General features: G+C 46.8%; 1 protein-coding gene across 3 annotated transcripts in view; it reads left to right on the top strand.

The window, feature by feature from the left end:
- Positions 1-24,360, top strand: part of Tecpr2 (tectonin beta-propeller repeat containing 2) — a 104,732-nt gene that overhangs the window by 65,047 nt on the left and 15,325 nt on the right. For all 3 annotated transcript variants that reach the window (XM_052184996.1, XM_052184994.1, XM_052184995.1), the window contains exons 9-17: positions 171-1,171; positions 3,927-4,110; positions 6,046-6,219; positions 7,577-7,757; positions 9,194-9,335; positions 12,403-12,643; positions 14,102-14,191; positions 15,905-16,138; positions 23,448-23,596. In XM_052184996.1, coding sequence (XP_052040956.1) covers positions 171-1,171; positions 3,927-4,110; positions 6,046-6,219; positions 7,577-7,757; positions 9,194-9,335; positions 12,403-12,643; positions 14,102-14,191; positions 15,905-16,138; positions 23,448-23,596 — 2,396 coding nt within the window. The remainder of the gene's footprint in view (positions 1-170; positions 1,172-3,926; positions 4,111-6,045; positions 6,220-7,576; positions 7,758-9,193; positions 9,336-12,402; positions 12,644-14,101; positions 14,192-15,904; positions 16,139-23,447; positions 23,597-24,360) is intronic.

The raw sequence follows: 24,360 nt of genomic DNA, 5'->3' as shown, positions 1-24,360 counted from the left end.
CATGAGCTTACTGTTTCTACTTCCCAAATCCTGGGACTATAAGGATTAATTTATACCCAACTAAATATCCTTCATTTAAAATATTTTTTTCTTGAGCCAAATGCCTTTTCAGTACTCTGGTTGTATATCTAGAGTCATTCCTTACTCTGAATATTCTCATTTTAAATCAGAAGGTGGAAGCAAGAGTACCTGCCACAGTTCCCTCGAGTCAACCCCCTGCTCCGAGCTCCCTGCTGACAGCCCCCAGTCCTTGAACACAGACCTTTTGTCCATGACCTCAAGTGTTCTGGACAGTAGTGTGGATCAGTTGAGCACAGAGTCTCCAGACCAGGAGAGCAACCCCAGTGGTGAGATGAATGGGATCTTACAGGAGAACAACAGCCCCGAAGCATTCCATGTCCTGGACGTGCCTGGCCCTGCCCCTGACCCAGCAGATGAAGAAAATCACACACTGGAAGCTTCCCAGTGTGACCACACACAGGACACAGACCTGTTCAGTGGAGTGTTGACTTTACCCTTGCAGCCAGAGGAGGATGTGGGAGGTGCTGACATCATCTCAGGCTGTGAAGAGGAGCCTGGTCCCGCTGCATCAGTAGCAGGATATACAGAGTTGTGCCTGCGGGGACAGAATAACTCTACTGAGGAGCCGGAGGTGGATGCCTCGGAGTCCAATGGCCCCCAGAGCACTTTTTCTGAAGCCCCTCTTCCGGACTCCAGTGTGCTGCCTTCCAGCCTCAGCTGGCCCCCAGGTGCTGAGCAGTGGCTGCCTGGGATTGGAGTCTGTGAGGTCAGCCCTGGGGAGGCCAGCCCAGAAGCAGACATCCTGACCCAGGCGGAGGGCCCTAGCCACCTGAACTCAAATCCTTGGCATTTACCAACTGATCGTAACACAGGTCAGAAGGAAACACCCACTTTTGAATGTGACATGGGAACTGTGGAGGGACAGGTGACTCCTCTTGCCTCTGCCTCGGTGGCCAGCACCCATGCACACTGGCTGGACCAACCTTTTCAGGATCAGGCAGTGACATCCAGTGATGAAGAAGACATTTATGCCCATGGACTTCCATCTTCATCCTCAGAGACAAGTGTCACAGAGCTTGGAGCTGGCCGCTCTCTGCAGGACCTGAGCCAACCGGGTGCTGAGGAAACCACTCTGCTCAAAGCAGATCAGGTCTGTGTGCTGATGCAGGAGACATAACTGGTGTGGCTGTGGCAACTGCTGCTTTTCCTTTAAGAGCATCCATAACAGACTCAGTTGTTTTCCTTCTTATGGAAATCCCAGTTTTGAAGTCTGGGTTTGGGGGAATCATTTGAATTATGTTATATCCCTGCTCAGTTAACCTCCTACCAACAAAAGCAGAATCTTTCAAGGCCACACCAGTGTGGACACTTAAGGTAGCCTGGGGTCATTGGAACACCACTGTGCAAAGGGCTGTTTGTCCTGAGCACATATGAGGTGGGTAGTTCCTGCCTTCCCACAGTCCATTCACCGATAAGAACACCAGTGTGGATTGGGGGCCTCTCCAGAAATGCTGTTTCTGCAGTATCCTCATAGTGCCTCAGGATACACTGCAGAGCGGAGCCCCCAGTCTGCTGTGGGGCCTCTTGGTCAGTGCAATTTATTATTCTCGGGAGTTTTATATTTGAAATTACTTTTAAAAACAGGATCTCTAACTCATTCTGTGCACCCGACTGGCCTTGAACTCAGAGTTCCACCTGCCTCTGCCTTCTGAGAGCTGGCATCAAAATCTCGTACTACCATGCCCAAACCTAAAAATGATGTCTAAGTATTGATTTTCTTTGGCATGTAAGTCTTAGCAAATATGTTTGGCTTCAGAACAAGCCCCATACCAGCACATTCCCTAGTAGCCGGTGAGGCCCACCCTGTGCTGTCAGTGCTGAGAGCTCAGGATGCTTGCCAGCTCGTGCCATGTGCAGCTCCGGGGTGCACTTAGACACTTCTTCAAAAACAAACTGGGGGTGGGGTGGGGGTGGAGACATACTCAGTGGTTAAGAGCGCTGACTGCTCTTCCAGAGTTCTTCCTAAGTTTAATTCCCAGTAACCACATGGTGGCTCACAACCATCTGTAATGAGATCTTCTGGTGTATCTGAAGATAGCGGCAGTGTACTCATAAATTAAATAAATAAATCTGTAAAAAACAAAACTAGAACGCAAGTGCAGTGGCCCCCCCCACCCCACCCCCACCTCCGCCCCCACCCCCCGTTTATGGAGGAGGAAGTGGAGCCTCAGAAGAGTAAAGTGATGTATGCACAGACCAGGTCTCATTACAAGTGAAGATCAGGGTGGCCCAGGACTCTCCCCCATTCCTATGCTCTATCTTAGAAGTGAATGTGCCAGAACTTGGGCGGCTTGTTCAGCATCCTGCGTTCATGCTTTCAGTGCACTGTTTCTCTGTATATCCCTGGCTGTCCTGGAACTCACTCTATAGACCAGGCTGGACTCAAACTCAGAAATCCACCTGCCTCTGCCTCCCAAGTGCTGGGATTAAAGGTGTGCGCCACCACCGCCTGGCTTTCCTAAGTGCTCTTAACTGACAGTGTATGTGTTCATGCTCGGAGCTCACTGCAAGTGACAGCTAGCTGTGGCCCCCATGTCTCTGGGAAGCCAGGTGCTTGCCCAGAATGTCAGTTGAATGGGACCTGGCTAAGGGTGTTGAGCCAAGTGCAGAGCTATGGGAAGCCACAGCAGTGTGATCACCTGACATCTGTCCGTGTATCTTAGGACTTTAGCGTAAGAAAGCCCTTGCCCATGGAAAAGGATCCTGGAGCACTGAAGTTGTCTACCAAGCTTTGCTGTACCTGGTCTTGCTCCAAATAGCAGAAAAGCTGTAGAAATGTTGGGTGGGTTGTTTGTTTTTGAGGACAAGGGCTAAGCGAAAAGTTTGCTATGGTGAACAAAGCCAGGTGGAGAAAAGGTAGAAGCCTTTCTCTTTCAGAATACTAGCTTTCACATCAGGTATTTGTACAACAAGTGTGTCTAAAGGAAACCTTTATCTAGCTTTGACTTTTAAACAAATCCTAGCACATGGGACCAGCATGACAGGTCAGTGGGTTAGGGCTGATACCAAGCCTGAGGACCTGAGTGCCATCTCTAGGATTCATACAGTGGAAGGAGAGACCCGCTTTCACAGTCTTTTCTGACTGCCATGCATGTGCTATGTATTTAGCACACTAATGTGTGTGCATGCACACGGTTACATTAAACAAGTAATACAAATGAAAAAATAGTCACAAAGCTTTAGTATGCAAACTTCACAGTATCCCATCTACACTCCTCCCAGCTGTTCCCCCAGGAGTACAAGGGTTAGAACAGGATTTGAAAAACTGTGGTATAGACAGTTATAATGCTGTTCCCATAGGCTATCTGTCATAGGTTAAGCGTACAGAAAGTTGATTTACATACATGTGTTGATGAATACACCTCCTTGTATAAAGTCTATATAGAATAAAGCCAGGTGTCTTGATGTGATGTCATGTGCTACCACATGCATGGCCTGTATCCTGTGCAGGGCATATGCACCAGGATAGCTATAAACAGCCCAATGTCAAATCACAAACTTACCTTAAATGTTCTGTTTTTCTGTTGCAAACTATTTTGTGAGTGGGGAACTTAGTTGTGTGGTTCTTGAGTGTGGACTTGGGAGGTGACAATGTCTTGTTTTGACAAGTGGTCGGACACACCTTCGAGCGTTACTTAGGAAGGGTACTATGCTATGAGAGACTCTTACCCAGGGCCACAGCTCCTAGTCCAGAATGTTTCTGGGACTGGATCCAGAACAGGGGGTAGGCAAGGCTTCTCAGTGATCCTTTGACTAGAGTATCCTGCCCACTTGTCTTGTTGGTAACTGTGATGAAGGCAGCAGTATGCCCTGCCACAGAACTCACTGGCCTCTGTCCTTGTTAGTTTGCAGAGAGCTGGATGGGCTACTCGGGTCCTGGCTATGGCATCCTCAGCTTGGCGGTCTCGGAAAAGTTTATCTGGTGCCTGGACTACAAAGGTGGCCTGTTCTGCAGTGCCCTGCCTGGTGCAGGGCTGCGCTGGCAGAGGTTTGAAGATGCTGTCCAGCAGATGGCAGTCTCTCCCTCAGGTTCGCGCCTCCCAGCTCCCACTTCCCAAACCCCAACACAGCTTGCGGCTCACAGGGCAGCTCTCCTCTGGTGACAGCAGAGTGTCAGCAGAGTGACCTTCCTTCCAGCTTAGCTGGGTACTGTAAAGATTGGGAATGCTTCCTCTGACACTGGTTAGGGTGATGGCTGTTCAACACACTTGCTGGATTTTTTTGGTTTTTTATTTTATTAATTGCATTGATAACACAAGGAACATATTTTTTGTAAGCTATACAAATAATATGAGTTTTGAGGGTTTTTTTCCTCCTCATGTTGAAACACTAAATCCTCATAAAAATAACATACTTAGGTTTGTCAGTGTTGCTATAAAGCAACTGAAATAGTAAAGACAGGCCTGTGGATGTGTGCTGGATGTGCTCCAGCAATCCTTTCCCTGACTGCAGTAGCAAAGGCTCACACTTTTGTGTGTTGTTTAGCATTTTACTGAGCCCACCCGGAGACTTTTTTGAATACAGTTCTGCTAGGCTGAGATAACTCCCTTATCTGTGGAGACTCTTTTACTTGTGGTTTTCTTTATTTCTATTTCTTTTGTTTTTAGAGTGGCCTTCTGGCACAGGCTGACCTTGATTTTGCTGTGGAGTTCTGGCTGGCCTCAAACTGACTGGGTCCTCCTGCCTCAGCCTCCCAAGAGCCGGGCTTATAGGCATGACCACAGCCTGCTTCATTTGCACTTTCCTAATGCTGGATCTGTGTTTATCTCTTCTGAAGCAGTGGGCATCGTGGAGGAGAAGCCAGAGAAAGGGCGTTCTTGTCGAAGCGTCAGTTTCTCAGTCATTTGCTCGCTTTCCTCACTGCTCACTGCCACCTCTTTTCCCCTGGAGACTGGGTGAGACGACAGCCACTCCATTAGCTGGCCTGTGGAGTTGTATAGCTTCATTTATTTTTTTCCTGTTTCAGTCACATACTTTTAAGCTCATCCTCCTAGCATTTTTTGTTTGTTTGTTTGTTTGTTTTGGTTTTTGGTTTTTCAAGACAGGGTTTCTCTGTGTAGCTCTGGCTGTCCTGGAACTCACTCTGTAGACCAGACTGGTCTCGAACTCAGGAATCTGCCTGCCTCTGCCTCCCAAGTGCTGGGATTAAAGGTGTCACCACCGCCCGGCTCCTCCTAGCCATTTAGAAGTGTTGGTTCTCTGCTGATTGTATTAATTACTTTTTATTTTTCCAACCATTGCTTGGTTGCTGTGGTTGGAGCTGTCTGTCTCTGTGAGATCATTTTTCTCAGCTGAGACTCACACATCTTTGGATACCTCGGGCCCTATAGTGTTGCAGGGCAGGGCTAGGGGAGAAAGCTGTGTGCACGACTGCTCTGAGGCCTTGGTAGCTCAGGGCATTCACACCTTGGTACCCCTCACCTGACATAACGCCATGGCCTCCACCCCTGGTGCCTCTGGCCTGTCGCCCACCTTCTCACTTTGTTTATCCCTTCCTCAGAATTCTTTTGAATGAAAACATGCCCCCAACTCACATACACATAAGTGGTGCAGAAAAGGCCCTTCCTTGAGGTCCCCAAGGTTAGTGTTGGGCACTAACTGTGCCTCATGCATCAGTGGGCATGTACCTAATGAAATGTCACTTCTCTCCCCTGACCTGAGTGACTGCCTCTTGCCCAACCCTGTGCTATGCGGTGAATTTCTTCTTACATCTAGCCATCAGATCAGTCCCAGAAGGTGGAAATGACCCACTTTTCAGTTGAGAAATGTGAGACTTGGACACGTTCATATGCTGTCCGACAACGTACAGCTGGTGGGTTTACACTCCAGCATGGTGGGCTCTTCTGAGTGGGAAGCAACAAGATGTATTTTAGAAAGCCATCCCTTACAGGGCCAAGAATGGAGCATTTGTGTAGGTGAGTCTCGTGTTTGCTGAATCGGAAGGAGATTTTTGTTTTCTCCTAGGGGCTCTTCTCTGGAAGATTGAACAGAAATCTAACCGTGCTTTTGCTTGTGGCAAAGTCACTATCAAGGGGAAGCGGCACTGGTACGAGGCTCTGCCCCAGGCTGTGTTTGTGGCTCTGAGTGATGACACAGCCTGGATCATCAGGACCAATGGAGATCTTTATCTTCAGACAGGTAGTCAAAGGCCTTGTGCGTTGTCCTTGCACTTGCTGAATCTGCAGCTGGTCACAGGATGCAGAGACCGAAAACCGAGTTAAGCGAGAACATGTCTAGAAGCACTGCTTTTTGTGGAAGAGCAGTTCCCCTGACACAGACTGGTCTGGACAGGAATGCATAGATGATTGAGTGCAGGGTAGGATGCCATGTGGGGCAGAGCTGCTGCTCCTATGTCCCGATGTCCACGCCCACCCTGTGCATACCCTGGAGTATCCAGGTCGGAGAGGAAAGCAGGAATAGTCGTGACTTGACAGACATCTCCCTCTTTTCTCAGCTAGGCCACAGCCCAGCACCTGCACTCATATTTACAAGTTACTTCTTGCTGTAAATAGCAGATTGACTTGTCCTAGGAACCTGCCCTTGGGGAAACCTTTAGCTGCTATACCTGGCACAGTGGGACTCGTTTATTAAAAATACACTGTAATGAGTCAGTGTCTGTGTACTGTCAGCAGGGGGAACTGTGTACTGTCAGGGGGAAATGGCCTTGGGAGCAGGGGCTCTGTTTGCGCTGTCAAGAGGCCATATTGGATTTACATGAAGATTGATGTAGTCATTTAACACTGATTTTGAGAGCATGGCTCCATCTTTGGAGTGAGCTATCAGCCAGGAATGGTTCTCTGCCTGCTCTGTCTCAGGTATTGGAGGTCATCACCTGGGCAGCAGCACTGCCAGCTTCATGGACATGTGTGGGGCTCTGGCCTTCAGCTCAGTTAATCCTTGTGTATTTCAGTGGAAATAGGAGGCTCTGATACATGCGCACATCCAGCTTCCAGGGCATTTGACTTTGATCACAGCAGGAAAGGGGATACTTTACACAAGAAAGGAGCAGGGTTGGAGCATGGTGTCAGAGCTGAGTTCATATCACCCTGTCCCTTCCCATCCTACTGAATTGGAATCTGTGGTTGGCACCAATTTGCAGAAGTCCTGTGGGCCAGTCCTCATAGTTGCAAACTCTGCTAGCACCCTTGAGATTACCCTGCTAAAACATACTTGTTGCCAAAGCTATAGAACATAATATGGGTTTTACATATTAACTGTCCAGCTTGTTCCCTCAGGAGTTGCCTTTGATGTCATTTAGATACGTGACACACATTACTGACAGGCCACAAAGAGGTGAGGGAAGTTTTCTGGAGCTCTGACCCTTCACAGGCCTTGCAGTATGATAAGTCTGGGGTTTTACCTGAGTAGTTGTACCTGAAAAGGTATCTATTATGAAAGACCACAGATAGCAAAAGTACCAAAGAAGAAAATCACAGATCAAAATAGTGTGACATGCCTCTGCTGAATCTGCAGGGCTCTTCTCCTCTCACTGCAGGTCTCAGCGTGGATCGGCCCTGCGCCCGAGCCGTGAAGGTGGATTGTCCGTACCCACTGTCCCAGATCACAGCCCGGAATAGTGTGGTGTGGGCACTGACAGAGCAGAGGGCCCTTCTGTACCGGGAGGGCGTGAGCAGCTTCTGTCCTGAAGGGGAACAGTGGAAGTGTGATATTGTCAGGTATGGACCCCAGCACTGTGACATTTATTCCTGACCAGCCACCTAGGTGAGCCTTTTCTGGTAAAACCAACAACTACAGGTTTCATGGTGGTAGAGATTTTGCTATTTGTCAGAGCTGGCCTCAACAGACTGGTCTTGGGAATGCACTCTGCTCCTCTGCCAGCAGACTGCCAAAGGGGCACATTGCTGGTTATGTCAGGGTTTAGGTAGACTGCTCAGCTGACAGAGTATTTGCCTAGTTCCAAGTTCCATCCTCAGTAGTACAGAGAGTCAGCTGAGTGACACATGCCTGTAATCACTTAGGAGAAAGAGGCAACCAGTAATTGCCTCAGTTCAGAGTCATCCTCAGTCTTGGATACATGTCTCTAAAAACGTAGGGGTAGAGCGATGGCTCAGCAGTTCAGAGCACCGACTGCTCTTTCAGAGGCCCTGAGTTCAATTCCCAGCAACCACATGGTAGCTCATAGCCATCTGTAATGGGATCTGGTGCTCTTTTCTGGTTATCTAGACAAAACAGTATGTGTGTGTGTGTGTGTGTGTGTGTGTGTGTGTGTGTGTGTGTGTGTGTGTGTGTGTAATTAATAAACCTTTTTTAGAAAGAAACTCCATTTAAAAAATGTCCTAGAACATCAGAGAGTTACTAGGTCACATGTTCTCCATGCGGAGCTACTCTCTGTCACCTGTTTCTGTTGCAAGTCTATGATGATTAGATACAAATGCTTATTGGTATTTTATCCTAGTCAGTTGAAATTTGTTCTGGACTATATCTTACTTTTTAACATAGAAGGTGGTGGTGGCACACACCTTTAGTCTTAACACTTGGGAAGCAGAGGCAGACTAATTTCTGAGTTTGAGGACAGCTTGTTCTACAGAGAAAGTTCCAGGCTGGTGTAGGTGTACAAGATAGCCAAAACTCAACAGTGTGGACAACCGTGCCTCAGCCAGTTGGGTGCCAGTTGGTGTGAGGATACTAAGCAAGATGGAGAGTGCAGAGCAGTGGGGAGCTGTCGGTTGCCTTTAGTGGTTGAACAAGCAGCATGCCAAGGCTAGCCTCCACTGAGCCCCAAAGCTGCCAAAGGTATCCCCAGAAGAAGAAAGGAACGGCAGACTCATCAGAGATGACATTACAGATGGCTGTGAGCTATACACCATATACACATAGCCTGGCCTGGGGGAGAGTGGGGAAGGAGAGACGCAGGTGCTCTCGGCCTCAGTGCCTGCTCACTTGTGATGGGTAGCTTCCTTCCATGAGTATGTCTTTCCAAAGCAGCCATGTCTGGGCAGGCAGCAAGTACTGCCCAGCAGTGCACCTTAGGGTCAGCTCCTTCCTTGACACTCAGTAAGTAGTCCACGCCTGTTCAGAGACACTCGGTTAGGCAGCCTTCTGTATACTGTGCCTCCTAGGTTGGCCTAATGCTGTGTTCTCTCACTACCAGTGAAAGGCAAACTCTGGAGCCTGTCTGCATAACTCTTGGAGATCAACACACACTCTGGGCCCTGGACATTCATGGGAAGCTTTGGTTCAGAACTGGTGTGATTCCCAAGAAGCCCCAAGGAGATGATGATCATTGGTGGCAGGTAACTGATGGGACTTTCTCTGACTTACAGACCCACCCTTTCTGCCTTCTCTCTTTTCCTTAAGAGATTGGATTAAATTAGTAATATTTACTTTTACCATTTAGTAGATGAGAATTTCCTGTGGTTGGGTATATTAAAAACATACACAAAAACTTCCCCTCATAGGAAATGACTTGTAAAAGCTTTCTTTACTTTAATACAGGCTGGAATTTATTTATTTATTTAAATGTTATTTAGGCATTCACTATTATAGGCTAAATAAACCCAGTGACATCCATTTGAAGACCTGGGTAATAATGATGTTTAATTCTGAACAAACATGCTAAGAAAAGAGACCAAACAATAGGTTTGGAAACCCAACCCGCAATTAAAACTCATCTATCTCTACTTGCTTGAAAGGCCTTTAAGTAAATGATATTTCAACAAAGAACTGAGCATTTCCCCACATGCAGCCGGCGAAGAGAGTACTGTGAGGAGGAGGGGGTGGTCCCAGCCCAACCTTTGGTGGGTTTTGCAAGGAGCATCCACTTTCCTGTTTTGGTTCCATTCAGAGCTAAGCTTTTAACTGTCCCATATACACATTGCCTAAGGTTGTCCTGACATATGTGCAGTGCGATACCTCACCTCTATGTCTCCTCGGTTCAGGCTTTATGGTCACCTCAGGTTTGCCTAGTGAGGCTTGTCTCCATGAATGTGAACATGTATATTACACACACATACACACACACACACACACACACACACACATAAAATTTTATATTTTAATATTTGAGGTTTATATGATTCAAAAATAACTATCATATATGAACATGCACATGGAAACAGCACATAAGCATATATGCATATCTGTGTGTGCTAAATTCTGGTGGAATTTTTTGTGTATGTATAATGTGCCTGGATGTGTATGTGAGACCATTGGTGTGTATGTTTGTTCACATAGCAGCCACAGTTGGTGTTGGGCTCCTACTTGATTGCTTTCCACTTATCTACTGAGGCCCGGGTCTCAGGCTGAACCTGAACTTCATGCGCCTAGCTAGTCCTAACCAGCTTGATCCAGGGGTCCAGTCTTGGCTTTTCAAGCATCGCATTTACAAGCAAGCGCCTCTGCCGTCCAGCACGGATCCAGACTCCAGTCCTCACACTGTGTGCTCAGCACTTTATTCACTGAGCCCTTGTCTTCTTGCTTTTGCCTGTTGAGGTGCTGGGTACTGCATCCCTCAGTCGTTAAAGTCAACACAAAGAAAACTGTCATTTTTTTCATAATGCACACAACTTTGACAGGCATAGAAGCAGAGTGAAATAGTTCTGTGTGTTTTCTTTTTTTAAATGTTTATTGATGTTTTGCCCGCATGTGTGTCTGTGAGGCTGTCAGAAGCCCTGGATCTGGAGCGACAGACAGGTATGAGCTGCCATGTGGTTGCTAGGAATTGAGCCCAGGTCCTCTGGAAGAGCAGCCAGTGCTCGTAACCACTGAGCCATCTCTCCAGCTCCATTCTGTGCTTTCTCTGTGGCTCTAGAAGCAGTTACGTTTGCCTAGTGGATCTTTCCTTTCTCTTTCAGTTGGGGACCTGCTTGCATGTCTGCCACTCTTGGGTATCACAGACTTAGTGTGTGGCTGTGGCATCGTGACCGCCAGGTCTCCGGTGAGCTGCACTGATCCTAAGGTGCACAGCATGCACTTAGTCTCTGAGTGGAGCTTGCTTGTCAGCGCCCAGAGAGTCCCACAGCCAGGCTGGACAGAACTCAGGCTGCGGACTGTAGGCTGTCGTGGGACTGTGTTCCTTCCCAGACAAAAGGGCAGCATGTATGTGTGACTTACTAACTTGCAATAAGTTCTTTCATGTTTGTTTTGTTTTTATAAATTTAAGTTCCCTGTAATACTTTCTCTTATTATTTCATTATGTGACCTGGGAATGGATCCTAGGAATAGGATGTTTGTACCCATCTGTAATAAATCTAATGGGCAAAAATACTAGAGAGGATGGTGAGATTGCTCAGCATGTTAGAGTGCCTGCCAAGCCTGATGACCTGAGTTTGAGCCCTAGGACCAGCATGGTAGAGGAGAGAAGTGACTCCCCAAGTTGTCTCTCTCCATGTGTGCTGGAGCTTGCATGTCTGCACACATACATAACACATAAATAAAGAGAAATAAATGGAGTGTAAGTGTAAACTACTGCAGAGAGTTCTGCTGAGCCAGGCTTCCCCCTGCTTTGCTTTGGCCCAGGGCTGGAGAGATGGCTCCAAGGTTGAGAGCATTGGCTGCTCTTGCAGAGGACCCAGTTCACTTCCCATCTAGCAGCTCACAAACTTCTGTAACTCCAGCTCCTGGCATTCTGATGCCTTCCTCTGGCCTCTGTAAGCACCTGTTGTACATACATACATGCAGGCAAAATACTCACACACAAAATATAAATATTAATAAATATTTTTAAAAATAATCCTGTCATAATTGGCCGCCCAGCAGTCAAGAAGCTTCCCTCTGGGAGCTGGTTGTCCCAAAGCGTCTCTAGCAGTGTCTGTAGTCTGTACGGATACTTTTCAGGATTGCTGTCAAGGGGAGTTGCACATCAGATGGCTTCTAGAATCTTGGAGTCTTCTTGCTTAGGCTGATATCTGATATAAGTTGTAATAGTGATGCTTATAACTTAAGTAATTGCTTAATTACATACTTGCTAGACTTTTTTAATGCTTATATTATGATTCTAAGTATTAAACATTATTGTCATTGGAAACACCTGAATTTAAAATGAAATTGTTCTTTATCATTCTGACTAGAATAAAAGGTTTCTTGGGTGAGGTGGGTGCTGTTTAATCACAAAAATAATACATACTTAAAACAGAGCCATGTGATATAAAAGTAAAATAAAGTGAGAGCATTTTCTTCCATCCCCATGGCCCACCCAAGGATATAATACAGCTGCTATTAACTCTGACCCTGTGCAGGGATGTGTGTATGGTCGCAGGCACTTGGTGGTCTTGCTGTACTTGTATGTGGGTGCTGCCTTTGGAGGCAGATGGGCTTCAGGGCCTGTGCCTTCAGCAAGACTCGGCTGGTCCCTTCCTGCAGGTGAGCATCACGGACTATGTGGTGTTTGACCAGTGCAGCCTGTTCCAGACCATCATGCATGCCACACACACAGTAGCGACAGCAGCCCAAGCCCCTGTGGAAAAGGTCGCAGATAAGCTGCGCATGGCGTTTTGGTCTCAGCAGCTTCAGTGCCAGCCCAGCCTACTAGGGGTTAACAAGAGTGGTGTGTGGATCTCCTCAGGGAAGAATGAATTCCATGTTGCTAAAGGAAGTCTCATAGGTAAGTCAATTACTCTAGTTTTCACATTATTTTTACTTTGTTTATCTTATTTTTTGTGGTGGTGGTAGTGGTAGTGAGAATCTAACCTAGGGATTCACAGAACACTTAATGAATGGCTTTGAAGTCTCCTCTTGAGATAATACAGCACCCGTGGGAACACAGCCTTTGACAGAGGCACCCAGGCTTTGTGGTCTCTCCTTCCTGTTTTCTTTTTCATTCTGTCATTCCTAAAACTTGGTGTCTATGGAAACCTAATATACTGTAATAAAGACAAATGGAAGACTAGCTCAATTTCACAACCCATTGGGGGTGGGCAGGGAAATAGCTCTGTAGGCAAAAGCATATGCCGCACAAACCTGCAGGCCCCTGTTCAATCCCAAGAACTCGAGTAAGAATCCAGATACAGCCAGGCATGGTAGCACATGCCTTTAATTCCAACACCTGGGAGGCACAGGTAGGAAAAGCTGAGTTCAAGGACAGCCTGGTCTACATAGTAAGTTCCAGGACAGCCAGGGCTATGTAGAAAAATCCTACATACAAACAACAAAAAGCCAGATACAGTGGAAGCTCAGGAGAGCATGCCTGTGAGGAAATGGGGAGGCAGTGACAGAATTGGGCAGACGATCACATACACGTCCCACTGGAAGAACAGGAGACCTTGTCCCAAAACAGGAAGAAAAGAGAAAAGTAGCTCCAAAAGTTGTCCTCTGATGTCCATCCACATGTCCTGACACACTTGAGGGCACACTCACACAAAGAATCTTGTTTAGGGGGTGTTGTTGGGAGGGGTGTGGTTGTGTAGAGATGGCTCAGCAGTTCAGAATATGAGGGTAGGAGCTCACATCCCAGTACTCACATAACAAGCCAGATATCCTATGCATGCCTGAGACTAACAACAAGGTGGACAGAGGCAGGAGAATCTTTGGGGCTTGTTGGCTTCTAAGCTGGCAAAGAGCCCCAGGATCAGGGAGAGACCTGTCTCCAAGCCCTGTATGGAAAGTGATAGATGGGAACACTCAGGACCCTCTAGACTTGAGAGCATGCTCAGGCACACTCCCACACAGACACGTGTACAAGTAAGGACATCTTTCGTAAAGGTCTGCCACACCCTCAGAGTCTACTGAGAAAGAATAGTCCACTTACAGGGGGAAATGATGGCCGCTGTTGAACATGCAGCATGCTGGCCGTATCCATACGCTTACTTCTGAGTGACTCTGTGGGTGAGTTTCCTCTAGCTTTGGCCCGTGTAGTCTCTTTGGGCTTCAGTGAACAAGGCATGACTCTTCTTGATGATGCTTAGAGAAATAAGTAGCTCATGCCACTTTGTTTAAGAACACTAGAAATCATTGTAAGAGCTTTGAAGAACAACTATAGTATAAAACCAAAACTGAAATGTTTGAGCTTTTCGTTTGTTTGTTTTGTTCTTTCCTTAACCACTTTTATATTAATTCTCTCCAGGAACTTACTGGAATAACGTTGTTCCCCGGGGAACAGCTTCTGCCACAAAATGGGCCTTTGTGTTGGCTTCTCCTGCTCCCACCCAGGACGGTGAGTCAGCCTCAGCCCAGCCGAGAATCACAGTGCACAAGTTTAGTCAGTGGATGAAAAGTTCAGACCTTCATCTGGCCGTGGCCCTGTGGGTCAGAGATATGGCCTTATAGACCCTGAGAGAGGAGATATGGCAGTGCTGTGGGCCAGCAGCACTGGATAGATGTGCTCAGGAGAGCTACCAAGTGGGGTAAGGGTAGCAAAGCTGAGTCTGAGGCCATGTCCTGTAGAAGGAGGTCACCGGGCAATGTGGGAGCAGCTGGCAGCAGATGACTTCCTGATGTTCTTCCCCATTTCTCCAGGAGACCTGAGTGTGATCCTAGTACTCATATGGCAGCTCTCAGCTATGAGATGTCAGTTCCAAGAGTCCCTATGATACTGTCTGCCTTCCATGACATGACTACCAAGAGTCCATATGATACTGTCTGCCTTCCATGACATGAGTACCAAGAGTCCATATGATACTATCTGCCTTCCATGACATGAGTACCAAGAGTCCATATAATACTGTCTGCCTTCCATGACATGAGTACCAAGAGTCCATATAATACTGTCTGCCTTCCATGACATGAGTACCAAGAGTCCATATGATACTATCTGCCTTCCATGACATGAGTACCAAGAGTCCATATAATACTGTCTGCCTTCCATGACATGAGTACCAAGAGTCCATATGATACTGTCTGCCTTCCATGACATGAGTACCAAGAGTCCATATAATACTGTCTGCCTTCCATGACATGAGTACCAAGAGTCCATATGATACTATCTGCCTTCCATGACATGAGTACCAAGCATACTCATCATGCACATACACATGTAGAGAAAACATTCATACACATAAAATAAAGGAATCTCAAAAAAAAAAAAAAACAACTCTAAAAACTAAAAATAGCTGGGGGTAGTGGTGCATACCTTTAATCCCAGCACTGAGGATCTCTGTGACTTCGAGGTCAACCTGGTTTACAGAGTGAATTCCAGGACAGCCAGGGCTATTATAGAGAAACCCAGCCTCAACAAACCAATTAGCTTGATTAATTACTTAATTAAAATAAAAATAAAAGTATTCTAAAACATATGACCACAAGTTTTAGCTAATACTTTACATTACACAGTGTAGCTGGGTTTTAATTCCCAAGGATGACTGGCATTCTAAACAGATACTATTAACCCTGAAAGTTCCAGAACATCAGGACTGCAAGCATAACTCTTGAGGCCAGGGTCAGAGGAGGATTTCCTCCTTCCATGCCTGCTGCCCACCCATTAGCAGAAGAACAAGGGAAATGCCTTCAGAGAGACTGCTTGCCCCTCTCCTTCTGGGATTGGAAGAATGGACAGCCCCAACAGTCTATATTAAAAATGCAGACCGCTGACCCCAGAGAGCAGGTGGATGGGATGCTGTGGTCCATGCTATTGCTGGAAAGCAGGGAGCAGTCCACGATCCATGCCGCTGCCGCTGCCGTGGGCAAAGAGACTTCTTTGACAGTACTGTTTCATAGACCCTGCTTTCTTTCCAGGTCTTTTCAGGTTTGACCTTTCTAATGTCTATGGTAGTGTTTTCTTCTAACTTCAGAAGTATAACAAGCCTACCTGTAAGGTCATGGTGGGTGACCAGGCAATCTGTGGCCAGGTGTCAAAGCTCTGTCTGAAGAAAAAGGCTGCGTTGAGCTCTTTGAGACAGTGTTTGGTGACAAATGTGAACTTTTTCTGCAGGAAGCTCCTTATGGCTGTGCCAGAGCAGCAAGGACCTGTGTATCATCAGTGCCCAGAGTGTACAGTGCCGCCCCTCCACAGTGCAGTTGCCCCCCGATGCAGAGATGACAACTTACGCTGCCTGCCAGGATGCACTGTGGGCCTTGGACAGCCTTGGACAGGTGTTCATCAGGACACTTTCAAAGAGCTGCCCCACAGGCATGCACTGGACTAAACTGGACCTTTCCCAACTAGGTATGGTGCAGAGCGTGAGTGCTTCACCTTGTATCTTACTGACTAAAGTACCTTGCCCCCATATCTGCTGTGTACGTGGGGAAGGCGGGTTCTTAGGTGATGTTTCTAAGTGGACTTAACTGGCCGCTTCCCCAGAATAAATGAGCCTCCTAATTTTGTAGGGAGCTTCACCTCTCTCACTGCACGCAGTGCATACTGTTCAGAACCAAAGGAGCTATAAGGTGGCAGAAGATGCTACCAAGATCTGCTTAGGACAGCACTAGGACAGCTGCACGATCCTCTCTCTCTGACCTTTAAATCTGAAGTGGTTGCTGTGTCCCGTGGCTGGATCAGTGTATGCTGAGCTGTGTCTCAGCATCTGGAAGAGTGCCCACTGGGTTCTGCACACATGGTTGTGAGCTATGTGCCCACTGGTTCTGCACACACGGTTGTGAGCTATGTGCCCACTGGTTCTGCACACACGGTTGTGAGCTATGTGCCCACTGGTTCTGCACACATGGTTGTGAGCTATGTGCCCACTGGTTCTGCACATGCGGTTGTGAGCTATGGGTCTCTTTCAGTCACTTAAAGAGGTACTGTGCTGTGAGCCACTTTCTGTGGACCATCCTAGGAGTTAGAGTGGACACAGCTGTGGTGACATGGAAATATTCATAGCCTAAGAAATGATAAAATGAGCTCAGAGTATTATATTCTTAGTTGACTCAGCAACTCAAGTGTGTTTTGTCTGCTGTGGAGGCGGAGATGGCAGCAGGAGCTCCCAGGGTCAGAGTAAGCTTGAGCTGCAACGCTGTTGTCCAGGAAGTAGGTATTGTTGTGCACTGGCAACCAGGATTTTGTGGACTTAAGTAAGTGTTTAATGTATAGTAACTCAACCCCGTGAGAGGAGGGCTGGGTTAAAGAGCAGGAAGAAGTGCCTCCTACACTGATCAGTACACACCACCACCCCAATGAAGCATGCTTTGCACTGGGGGGGCCTGGCCAGGCCCAGACCCTTGGCAATGGGGTTTCTGCAAGCTGCTAAAAGAGATAAGGTCCTGAACATAACCCAGTCAGCTGTGGAAATGGGCTGTGTGCCACAGCTAGAGACTTCCAGAGGAATTGTATGTATGCCTTAGGCTTCACACTGTCTTTCAGATCCACTGGTCATCCAGCTTTCCAAAGGCATGTGCCAGCCAGACAAGGCTGCAGCTGGATGTGGCCTAGACATGGCTGACAGATGAGCCTGCTGCCTGGCCTAAGAACTCTTTCTTCTGGCCAGAGACTCACTGGCCCTGAGCCTTTCTCCAGCAGTCTCCACCAGACCATGGAGGAAGGCTGCTGGTATCGCTGAGAAAAGCCAGAGCTAGTGTTTATTCTTACTACCAAACCTTGAAAACTAGAGAAGTCCTATGCTTATTCAGCTGGGAGTGAAGCCATTTTCCCCAAGTTGGTCCCTGTGTATGGTCACCCTATCAGCTGTCACCCCATCCCAATGACCCCAGCAAATGACTCTCGTCCTGTTGTGGAAGACCCTGGACCTTTGGTTATAGCACCTGGACCACTTGATTTCCATCACCATATTGTGTACTGAAGCCCTGCCTCTCTTAACATCTGTATCATGCTCTGTGCTTTCATTTGTTGCTTTTATGTGGCTGATGGTAAAATAGTATAGACTCTTGGCACCAATTTTCTCAGCATACTGAACAATGCCTATAGTCCAGCTGGTAGGCTTGGTGTTGGTGCAAGGGAATTAGGCAGGGCTCAGTAGAAAGGAGATTGGCCTTTGCTGTGTCAGAAGTCTCCACTTGTGCCATCCCGGGCCTGACTGCAGCCAGGAACATGAAGCATTCCTGCACTGAGCCTCTCCAGGTCTGCTCTGTGTCCAGTGAGAAAAGCAGGTGGGTGAGGAGATAACTTTAGCTGGTCTAGTGGCTTGTGTTATTAATCCCAGCGCATACCTACCTCTCAGATCTAAGTCAGAAAGGGAGAGACAGAAACAGAGAGAGATTGGGATTATATTTTTTTGTAAAGATGATTATTGTTATGTTTATGAATGTTTTGCCTACATGTATGTCTGTCTGTGTACCATATGCATGCATGATGCCCAACAAGAGTTACAGGTGGTTATGGGTACTGGAAATTGAACCTCTGGAAGGGTTCTTGATAACAAACCCAACGGATGACCTGAGTGTGATCCCTGGAACTCATGTAATGGAAGGAGAAAACCAAGTGCTGCTAATTGTCCTTTGATCTCTACACATGAACCGTGGCACATGTGCTGCCACACAAAAGCGATTGCTGATTCTGAGCTTAGCTGAGTATTGTCAGCATACAGCCATCACATCCTTCCCCTTTCTACCCTTACCAAGCCAAATGCTGCTTTGAGTGCCAAAATAGCGGCTGCACCTGTAATTCAGGGAGCACCAATTCAAAGCCAGCTTAGACTACACAGATGTCAAAATAACTGTACCAGCCAGGAAAGGATTAAATTAAGATATTTATTAAATGGCTGTTTGTTGAACCCAGCTAAAGAGATAGAGTATGGAATTTTACAGTGATTTAGTACAATCTTGGCTTTTGGAGGAAAATGTGCATCATTTAGCAAATATTTAAGATGCTCATGATATTTCATTTCCCATTATCCATAAATATGCATGTCAGGCACTAGACCATTTAGCAAACTAATGCAATTTGTGGTTTAGTTCATCTAGTCACAGCATGTGATGAAGACATCATTGTCAGTGTGTGCCTTAGGTAACATACAAGATTATATCATGCAATAATTTATGTGGAGAAGAACACTATAGGAAACAACAAGCAAACGCTGCCCTTGTTCTCCACCCCACACGTAAGAGTTCTACAGTAGGGTGTAGTGGTGCATTCTTACAATCCCAGCTGAGGCAGAAAGATTGCTCAAGGTTGACGATAGGTTATGCTGTTAATCATACACACACCTTTTTAAAAAGTTGTTTATTTGTGTATATGAGCACTCTATTTATAGAATGCCTGCATGGCAGAAGAGAGCATCAGATCCCATTACAGATGGTTGTGAGCCACCACGTAGTTGCTGGAACTCAGGGCCTCTGGATGAGCAGTCAATGCTCTTAACTGCTGAGCCGTCTCTCCAGCCCACACCTCTTTTTAAGAAGCAGTTTTAAGAGGAAAGTGTCTGATTTGGGGAATAAAGTAGAAGCTTTTCTCCTTGATGAAGCGAATAAAACGGAAGCTGTCAGGCTGGTCCCCCTTTGTCCCAGTCCCGGCACCAGCAGCTCCCTGTCCCCACGGTGCACTAGTAAGACTGCACTACGCTGATTGCTTTGCTCTGGAGCTGCACATCTTACTGCTGCCAGAGGGCAGAGCTGAGAAGAATGTCTGCTAACTTAGACTTTAGTTCAGAGGTGGCACCGCACTTGCCATCACTAGAACCTGCTAATTCTGAAGGCATGTGAGGAGCACAGAGAAAGCTGCAGCGGGAGGAGGTTCTGCCACCCCGCCGTGTGGACATAATACAACATCTGAAGTAAGCCCTAGCTAAGTGTTTTTGTCTTTGACCTGGTTCTTGGGTCCAGAATGCCCTCTGGGGTGTGCATTTTGTAGGCTATGCTTGCCCTGAACCCAGACCCACTGTCTTACATGAGCTCCCAGCCTGTCGCCAGTGTTAGTACTATTTGTCAACTCTGGGATGCCAGCCCAGTGCAGCTTTGTCCCCATGTGACTTTATCATGTTTAGCTACTGCCTCGGGTTTTCAACTGGCAGGTTATAGATTCCAAATAAAATTGTCCTATAGTTAGCCTTTGAGTCCCAGCCCTTTTTGCTGTCTATTATTGCAGAAGTTGCTTTATCATGGACTTCCTCATGTAGTGTCAGAATTCATTTGTGAATGCTTGTTAAAAGAAGGCATACACCTATGCCAGGCAGTGGCAGCACACTCCTTTAATCCCAGCACTTGGGAGGCAGAGGTAGGCGGATTTCTGAGTTCGAGGCTGGCCTGGTCTACAGCGTGAGTTCTAGGATAGCCAGGGCTACACAGAGAAACCCTGTCTCAAAAAAACATAAACAAACAAACAAACAAAAAACAAAGAAGGCATACAAATGGCCTATAAGCACAGTAAAAGCTTCTCGGTGTCATTCCTTAGCAAAGAATTGCAAATTAAGGCCAAGACAAGCTATGATTTAAATTGCTGACAACATAAAAGCGCCCAGTGATGAGAGAAGCCTGGCCAGAGAGCATTCTTTTACTGTTGCCGTGAGGATGTTCCAGCCAGAAGAGGGCTGCCTCCAGTATCCTCCACTGTAGCAAAAAGGTCCTCTAGGATCCAATAGGACATACTGTTATTTCCAGCTCCCATCAGCAGATCCACAGGCTGATCAAAAAACATAGGCCGATCATCCACAGGCCTATGACTTCATTCCTTGGCTCTATGCTACAAAACCACTGTGGTTTGCTGGGTAGGTAGGCATCTGGGCATAGGTATGTGAAGGAGTGCAGTCAGTGCTCTAATGTACAGGGTCCATTGGGTAAAGAGGATGCGGGCCGAGCTCTGGCTGTTTGGAAGATACTGCTACATCCAGAGTCCAAGGCCATCCTTGGATACATGGTAAATGGGAGGCCAGCTTTGCTTATACAAGACCCTGTCTCAAAATAAAGGGAAAAGTAAGATGAAAGACACCCTTGCCCTTTCCAGATATAGCTGTAGTAGTCATACAGATAAGTCAGTAGAATGAAACAAGCTTTTCTCAGTCTTAAACATCTAGTGAGGAAGCCGAGTAAGTAAGTGCGTGACCCTAGCAGTGCGTGAGCCCTAGCAGTGCGTGAGCCTAGCAGTGCGTGAGCCTAGCAGTGCATGAGCCCTAGCAGTGCGTGACCCTAGCAGTGCATGACCCTAGCAGTGTGTGAACCCTAGCAGTGAGTGAGCCCTAGCAGTGTGTGAGCCCTGCATTCAGTTCCCAGCAGCGTGGGCCGGGAGCACTGATGATCAAAAGCAGGGAAGTTAGAAGTTCAGGGTCAGCCTTGGCTACATTTAAAAGGGGGGGGGGGCTGGAGAGAAGGCTCAGTGGTTAAGAGCACTGACTGCTCTTACAGAGGTCCTGAATTCAATTCCCAGCAACCACATGGTGACTCACAACCATCTGTAATGGGATCTGACGCCCTCAAGACAGCGACATGGCACTCGCATAAATAAATAAACAAACAACAACAAACACAGGGCCGTGGGCACACTCCTTTAATCCCACCACTCGGGAAGCAGAGGCAGATATCTGTGAGTTCTAGGCTAGCCTACAAAGTATGTTCCTGAACAACCAGAGCTACATAGAGAAACCCTGTCTGGAAGAAGAGGAAAAAAGACAAAGCAGGCATGCTAGTAGGCATGTAAAATGGTGCTACTTGGAGAAACTCTTTAAAAGTGATACTACCCATCTTGATGGCCTGATTCTATCCCTGACCATGTGGTAAAAGGAAAGAATCAACTCTTGTCGGTTGTCCTCTGACTTACCCATGTGACTGTGGGCTGGAGAGATGGTCCGTGTCTCAGAGCTTGCTGCTATTGGAGAGGGCCCAACTTCAGTTTCTAGCATCTTTGTCAGGCATCTCAGAAACACTCGTAACTCCAGCTCCAGGACTCTGCTGCCTCTCGCTTCCACCAGCACTTACACTCACACAACTTCTCTCTCTCTCTCTCTTTCTCTCTAAAATACAATGAAAATAAGTAATATTTTTTACTTTGCAAATTAGCCTCCATATTTTAAAAGTACATTGTGATGATTTGAATAGGTTTTGCTCCCATAGATTTATGTGTTTGAATGCTTGGCCCACAAGCAGTGGTACTATTAGGAGGTATAGGTTTGTTGGAGTAAACGTGTCATGGTGGAGGCAGACTCTCAGATCTCCTATGCTCAGGCTCTGCCCAGTGTGGACTTTAGTCTCCTCCTCGGTGCCTTTGGATCACTATGTTAAGATGTTGAACTCTTGGCTCCTCCAGCACCCTGCCTGCCTGGATGCTGCCATGATGATAATGGGACAAACCTCTGAAACTTTCTCTCGCTCTGCTGTCCCGGTTCCAAAAGCGAAAATAAGTAAATTTAAGAATAAAATTTCAAGTGAGACATATAACCTGTGTCCTGACAAATCTACTATAGGTTTTTGTTTGTTTGTTTGTTTTTATTCTAGGAAAAACAATAGGGGCTGGAGAGATCTTCATACACCCACATGGTGACTCACAACCATCTGTCACTCTAGTTACAAGGAATCCACTTCCCTCTGCCCTCTTCAGGCCCTGCACACACATGGTGTATTTACATATGTGCTGGCAAAGCACTCATACAAAAACTATCTGGGGCATTTGTAGGCAGTGGAATGATACTTGGCCACAAAGGGAGTGACTGCCACCTCATGCTGACTCATACTGTAGCACTCGGGCTTTGGTCCTGCCCTGCGAACTAAGATCTGGTGATGGGCATCAGTTAGGGCAGCCTGGGAAACATTAGACCCTGGCCTCAAGCAGAGGCCATGACAGGGAGAGCAGAGGAAATTGCTAAAGAGACAGAATGTTCTATATCTTGATAAGGTGTGGGTTGATCTTGAAGATTAATTCTCAAATCCGGACTTGAACCTGAACATCTGCCTGTTTGTTTGTTGTTTATAAAGGCTTAGAGGTCAGAGGTAGCTGGCCTGGGTTCAATCCTGCCATCTCTCTTTGCTTCCTGAGTTGCCCACCCTCCTGCCATTCTCCATGCATGAGCCATTTATCGTTGCTGTAAGGTTTGAAGTGAAGCGGTGAAGAGGCTAAGAGGCTTGGCTGGAGCCTGGCTGGCAGGAGATGGTCAGTAACCTGACTGTTACATGTTTTAGTTGCTACACTATCACCAAATACAATCTCTTCATTTTTTTTCCTTGAGGTGCTTTATCAGGTGCTCTGGGCTAAGCCACACCCTTCCGGCCCAGCTTCTTGCCTTTTTGACTTTCTCCATTCCATTCCCTCTTATGGCAGCAGCTAGTTTAAGGAGCACAGAGAAAGTGCAAAAATAAAACTGAAGATTCTTTAGATCTACTCTTAATCCTAGTAAATACAAGCTCCCTTTCCACATGGAGAGTTTACTAGCAGTGGTCACTTGCTGGATGAAGCTAATAGGGGATTTACAGTGCTGGATGGCATCATAGCTGCTTAGCCAGCCAGTGTTCCTAACTGATGTGGAAGGACAACCAGAAGACACACGCCTGCGTGCGACGCGGACTAGCCTCCTGTCTTTCTTTGAAGTAGAGTTTATACATTAACTGAAAGCTCTGTCATTTGTCAGCCTAATTACAGTATGTGTTTCCTGTCCCTGCAGGAACTGTGAGACTGACCAGCTTGGCATGTGGAAATCAGCATATCTGGGCCTGTGACTCCAGGGGTGGGGTTTACTTCCGTGTTGGAACCCAGCCTCTGAATCCCAGCCTGATGCTTCCAGCCTGGATCATGATTGAGCCTCCTGTCCAGGTGAGCAAAGCGAGCCTGGAAGAACTTGTCTGGTAGTAAGGGGAAGACGCTCTTAGGACGACTCCAGGGGTGCATGGAGAGGTGTGCCCTGTGAGAGCTCAGTCACTTGACACTCAAAGCTTGGAATTTGGTATTTGGGAAGGTTAGAGCTGCTGAACAGGTTATTTGAAATTATCTGAGCAACACAAGTTTTCCCCCTCTTAAAAACATTTTTGACTTGTCACCAAGTGAACATTATCTTTAAAAAAATTTTTAAACACTATTCAAAAATACAAAGAACAAAGTAAAATTTGCATAAAGTGTTGCCATGGAAATATCTGTTATTAGTGGGTTTGCTGTTTCCTCTAGCAAAACTGGAGATTGAACCTCAGGCCTCACAAATGCCAAGCAAGCCCTCGACTACTGAGCTGAGGTCACTGCACTAGTCTTCTCTGAGTGCCTTTCCTAGACTTAAGAATTTTGTTTCCTGGGTTAATGAAGCGTTTGTCTATTTTGTGTGGGGGTTTAGTTCCAGCACTGCCCTATCCTAAAATCTGCTTCCTGGCTTTCAGTTTATAGGGTCTTCTCACATGTTTTGGGGGTGTTTGTTTTAGTTTGTTTTGTTTTGGCTAGTTGCTCCAGAAGACCTAAATAAATAGGCTTGGTTCATGTACTAAGTATATTTCTCTTAAACCTTATGTGAGTCAAGAATGCAATGGTTAAGACCACTGGCTGCTCCACTAGAAGACCAGGCAATTCCCAGCATCCTCATGGTGACTCATTAA

Source organism: Apodemus sylvaticus, chromosome 6 (assembly GCF_947179515.1).
Source record: "Apodemus sylvaticus chromosome 6, mApoSyl1.1, whole genome shotgun sequence".
NCBI classification, from domain to species: Eukaryota; Metazoa; Chordata; class Mammalia; order Rodentia; family Muridae; genus Apodemus; species Apodemus sylvaticus.
This window is presented reverse-complemented; position numbering and strand designations above follow the sequence as displayed.